The sequence below is a fragment of the Anneissia japonica genome, unplaced genomic scaffold (assembly GCF_011630105.1).
Source record: "Anneissia japonica isolate Jap-2015-1 unplaced genomic scaffold, ASM1163010v1 scaffold585_len4108843_cov191, whole genome shotgun sequence".
Classification (NCBI taxonomy): Eukaryota; Metazoa; Echinodermata; class Crinoidea; order Comatulida; family Comatulidae; genus Anneissia; species Anneissia japonica.
In genome coordinates this window covers 1,030,531-1,035,833 of record NW_022716829.1, presented here as the reverse complement: position 1 = coordinate 1,035,833, position 5,303 = coordinate 1,030,531, and the positions used below count along the sequence as shown (strand labels likewise).

At 36.1% G+C, this 5,303-nt stretch overlaps 1 protein-coding gene across 1 annotated transcript; it reads left to right on the top strand.

The window, feature by feature from the left end:
* The first annotated feature begins 665 nt into the window (after positions 1-665).
* LOC117109945 (patched domain-containing protein 3-like) lies at positions 666-5,100 on the top strand. The gene is made up of 2 exons (XM_033252444.1): positions 666-1,904; positions 2,878-5,100. Exons 1-2 carry the CDS (start codon positions 944-946, stop codon positions 4,524-4,526), a joined length of 2,610 nt encoding a protein of 869 aa, XP_033108335.1. The 5' UTR covers positions 666-943; the 3' UTR covers positions 4,527-5,100.
* Positions 5,101-5,303: the final 203 nt, after the last annotated feature.

Below are 5,303 nucleotides of genomic sequence, written 5' to 3'. Positions count from 1 at the left end.
TATATATTCTGGCCCAAGAAAAAAGAAAATAATTAAAAATATATATAAAAAACTAAAAGTAATAATAAATCGATGAATATGTTTTTTTGATATAGTGAAGACCAAAATGCATACACTGAGCCATTTTGAATTATGGGTGACCTCACTGAGACCTAGAAATAAATCCGTTACCAACCAATCGACAAAAGCCCGAGTGTCTTAGTTCAGCATTAAAGGATATATCACCTGGTTTTGCCAGACAGACCAGACCCATAGGCAGGAGGGATAAAATGGGTGCGGACGCACCCACCCTGCTTTTTAAGAGGTTCACTTTTTTAATATACTATTTCCAATTTCACCACGTTTTTTAATCGCTTCATTGGTCAGATCTTCAAACAGTTGATTTTCTAATAACTGGTACGAATTTTTTTGGAAATTGCACAGTGGAATGAACATAAAAAGTTGCTTTTCAGGTCTCTAACAACACCCAAATGAATGGAAATTCCCCAACAGCAACAAGTAATGGACTAATAAGACAATAGTACAATAATTATAAATATTTTCCGGTAGAAAATGCTTCACTTTGTTTTACACTCCAATGTTTTGAACACGTCTTTTGTTAGGCTAGCATTTCGAATTGTTCTCGAATAACAAGAATATATTCACATAATTATATTTTATAACCCCAATTTAAATGTGTACACTATAGGGAAGCTTAGCACTTTAATCATATTAATATAATTTATGTATACTGAGTAGCATTTTATTGCCATCTATTCAATTCGTATTGCGGGATTCCCCTAAACATTACCACGCTCTCAATTAATTGCGTCACGTCTTTCCTTCCTTGTCTTCCGATTCGTCGGCGCGCCTCCAATGCTGATCGTTGATATATATAGGCCTATATTTTTTTTAAATTAATGTTGGGTTATTTTCAGTTTGGTTATTCTGCAACGCTATCATCATGGTGCAACTCGATTGCCTAGAAAAGCCGCTGGCATCTGTTTATGGGCGTTATGGCAAATTCGTTGCTCGCCATCCCATCCCGTTTTTAATATTTCCAGTATTAATCACTATCATACTGGGTATCGGTATGATATACCTAGATAAAACAACTGACATAGAGGAACTGTTTACCCCGAGGAACGGAGAAGCTAAAGATGAGCGTGATGTCGTTGAAAGCCTGTTTGTCAGCGGGAACAATCTAACTGTTAATCGACTGACGACCCTAGGCCGCTACGGGCGAATGATTATCGTCGCAAAGGACGGCGGCGATATATTACGCGACAACATTCTGGCGGAATTGCACGAGCTACGCGGAGTGGTACAAAATATTTCAATAATTGATGAAAATAAGAAATTGACGTTTGATGATATTTGTTTGCAATGGTTAGGAGAATGCAACCGAAATGAATTTTTTCTCATTTTTCCTGATGGTGCTACAAGGAATGAGATCAATTTTACATACCCGATGTACAATAATGCCTTCATTGGCTCAACATTTGGCGGAGTTGAATTTGAAAGTGACACAGATATTGTTAGCACAGCCATTGCGATTCAGCTCAACTTTTACCTTCGGGTTGGTGACGCAATTGCTGATAAATGGGAGGACAAATTTCTAGAAACCATAGAATCATTTGATGGACGTTTGATTGACGTTTACCGTTACACCTCTCGATCTATTGAGCAGGAACTTGAGAATGCCAGCGATGAGGTGTTCGCTTCTTTTGCAATTGCGTTTACAATTATTATCAACTTTGCCATTTGGACCAGTATTCGTCTTGACAACGTGCAGAATAAGCCATGGTTGGCTTTGATGGGCGTGGCGTCTGCAGGATTGGCAGTGGTGTCGGCTTTTGGCCTGCTGATGTACTGTGGAGTACCGTTTATTGACATTGTTGCTAGCACGCCAATTTTAATATTAAGTAAGTTAAAATTCAGTAATAGTTATTTGTTTTGGGATAATATTAAAGGCAACGATGGGAGACAAATTGTTGGCATGTGTAATAATAATATTTGGATTATTTTATTGATTAGTTTATTGTATATAATATATTGTATATAATATATATGCATATATATATATATATATATATATATATATGCATATATATTATATATATATCATGATTTATTTATATATATATACAATATATATATAATATATATATATATATATAAATCATGAATATGTATATATATACACAGTATATATAAATATATCACCTATTTTTTCACACTCGCAGATTCCTTTTTTAGGCCTATAGTTTACCACTGCCGTATAATTATTTATTTCTCTCTTCGGAGATCTCGTCTTGTCGTTAATTGCTGATCAAACACTTTGCAAAATCTTGGTATTGCATTAGGTGCAATGCTGCTGGTCCTGTCTCTTATACACATCTAGATGTGTATAAGAGACAGATATATAGGCCTATATCTATTTGGATTTAATGATTTAATTATTTTTTATTGCTGACTTGTTTGGTTAATTGATTGATATGATTTATCTTTGCTTCCTTGCTAACTCAAGTAATCGATTGATTGGTTGATAAATATATTGACTGATTGATTGTATAATTGATTGATCGGTTGAATAATTGATTGACTATGAATAATTGATGGATGGTTGTTTGCTTGCTTGATTAATTGACTGATTGATTGACCAATTGATTGATTGATTGATTGCCTGACTGATGAACTGCCAGCTTTAATTGATTGATTAATTAACTGATTGATTGATTGATGTATTGATTGGTTGATTAATTGATTGATTGATTGATTGATTGATTGATTGATTGATTGATTGATTGATTGATTGATTGATATGGGACACTATCATGGATGATTATATTGATGTAACACAATCTTGTATACCAATTACATTTGTTTTACTTATAGGCATTGGCGTTGACGATATGTTCATCATGATATCATCCTGGAGAAAGACGAATGTCAGGGCGCCAGTCGACGAACGCATGGGGGAAGCTATGTCAGAAGCCGCTCTGTCCATTACCATCACTAGTGTCACTGATGCTCTTGCATTTGGCGTTGGGGTCCTTGCTGTCTTCCCGTCTGTCCAAATATTTTGTGCTTACACGGGGGTGGCGGTGCTTTTCGATTATCTCTACCAGGTAACTTTCTTTGCAGCGTGTATGGCAATTAGCGGCAAGAGAGAAAACGCTAACAGGCATTATGGTACATGTTTAAGAGTTCGACCCATGGATGAATCACCAAGCAAGTTCTATGCTATCTGTTGCTCCGGAGGCCCATCTCGAAAGACAAGTGCCGACACCAGGGAGGAGTCTCCTCATGCTGTGATGGTCTTCTTCAGAGATTTCTTTGGTCCATTTGTCACTCACCCAGCCACAAAGGTCGTTGCAGTTATCATCTATCTTGCCTACATCGGTGTGTCCATTTGGGGTATAACTGAGCTGCAGCAAGGTCTGCAGTTGCGAAACCTGGCCTTGGATGATTCATATGTAGAACCATATTACGACTTAGAAGAACGATATTTCAAAGAGTATGGGCCAATTGTGTTCGTTGTATTTCCAGAAGAATTGAATGTTTTGGAACCCGAGATCAATGACAAATTTATGACGATATTAGAAACATTTGAGAAGTCAGAATTCACTTATGGTGAAAATTTTACGGATTGCTGGTTAAGAAGTTTCATGGGTTTCCTTGATGTCCGGAATATCTCCAGTAGTAACACTGATTTGTTAGATGTCCTAAGGAATGAATTCCTTGTGAATCCCTCATTCGAGCGTTTTTCGATGGATGTTGTATTTGGGGCTGATGGAGCCATCCTTGCATCGAGGTGCCTAGTAACAACTGAAGACATTAACACTTCGAATAGAGAACGGGACATGATGATTAACATGCGTGACATTGCTGACCAATCAAATTACAATATCACGGTTTATCATCCAGCATTTATCATCTTTGATCAATACACTGCAGTTTTATCAAACACTTTGCAAAATCTTGGTATTGCATTAGGTGCAATGCTGCTGGTCGCTCTCATATTTATTCCTCAGCCTATTTGTTCAGTGTGGGTAGTGTTCTGCATACTCTCCATAGAGACAGGTGTGATTGGGTTCATGAGTCATTGGGACGTTAGCTTAGACTCAATCTCGATGATCAATCTTATTCTCTGCATTGGATTCAGTGTAGATTTTTCAGCTCACATTGCTTACACTTTCACAGTTTCAGAGGGCTCCACCAAGAATGAACGCATCATCAAAACTCTATATTCACTGGGTATGCCAATCTTACAGGGAGCCTTGTCTACCGTCGTCGGGATTGCTGTACTATCGTCCTCAAATGGTTATATCTTCCGTATCTTTTTCAAGACCCTGTTCTTGGTCATCATGCTAGGCTTACTTCACAGCATGTTTTTCCTCCCAATTCTTCTGACATTACTCGGAGGTGGTTCAAAGAGCGGCACAGTGGCCGTCACCAGTAAGACAGACAGTAAGAAGGAAAGTGCATCAGGATCACCACACACTAATGCGTATCAGAATGGCGCTTATGATGTACGCGAATAATGCGTTACGGTAGTACCGTACTGTAAATAGTGGCTCTGACACTAGTTGACATCTTAATCAGTTTCATGCAGCATAATATAAAGATATTTATCTGTGTTTTGAAGTGAAATACCTTACACCTATTTACACATTAGTTCGGCAACAAACATTTCACGTTAACTATTATATAATTTGGTAAGTTTGCTAATATAATCCCTTAAAATGTAAACAACATATGTATCCATCCAATGGCGAGAGCATCAATTTGTAGAGACACGCTTTCTGACTCACTCACAAACGACATTATTCTTTTACGTCACACAGCAATTCTGATTCAAACACAATGGTTGTCGTCTATGTAACGTAGGGTATTTAAAATGTAAATAACATTATCATAAACATTTTATTTTTTGTATTGTTATTGTGTGGGGTAGCTAATATTTCGCGGCAAATTCTGACTCAGATATGTGTCCTATCTGAGACAGCTATAGCATATATATATATATATATATATATATATATATGCATATATATAATATATATATATACATACATATATGTATACATACATATACAAACAATATATACATACATATACAAACATATACATACACATATATATACACATATACACACACATATATATACATACACACACATATATACATACACACACATATATATATACACACACACATATATATACACATATATATATATATATATACACACATACATTATACACATACATATATATATATACACACATATGCCTATATATACACATACATATATATA

What these genes read in the sequence shown, in the direction of transcription:
- LOC117109945 (XM_033252444.1), top strand. Translation starts at nt 944, where the DNA reads ATGGTGCAACTCGATTGCCTAGAAAAGCCGCTGGCATCTGTTTATGGG. An exon ending in CACGCCAATTTTAATATTAA is followed by an intron (nt 1,905 to 2,877) that starts GTAAGTTAAAAT and finishes TTTTACTTATAG; the next exon opens with GCATTGGCGTTGACGATATG.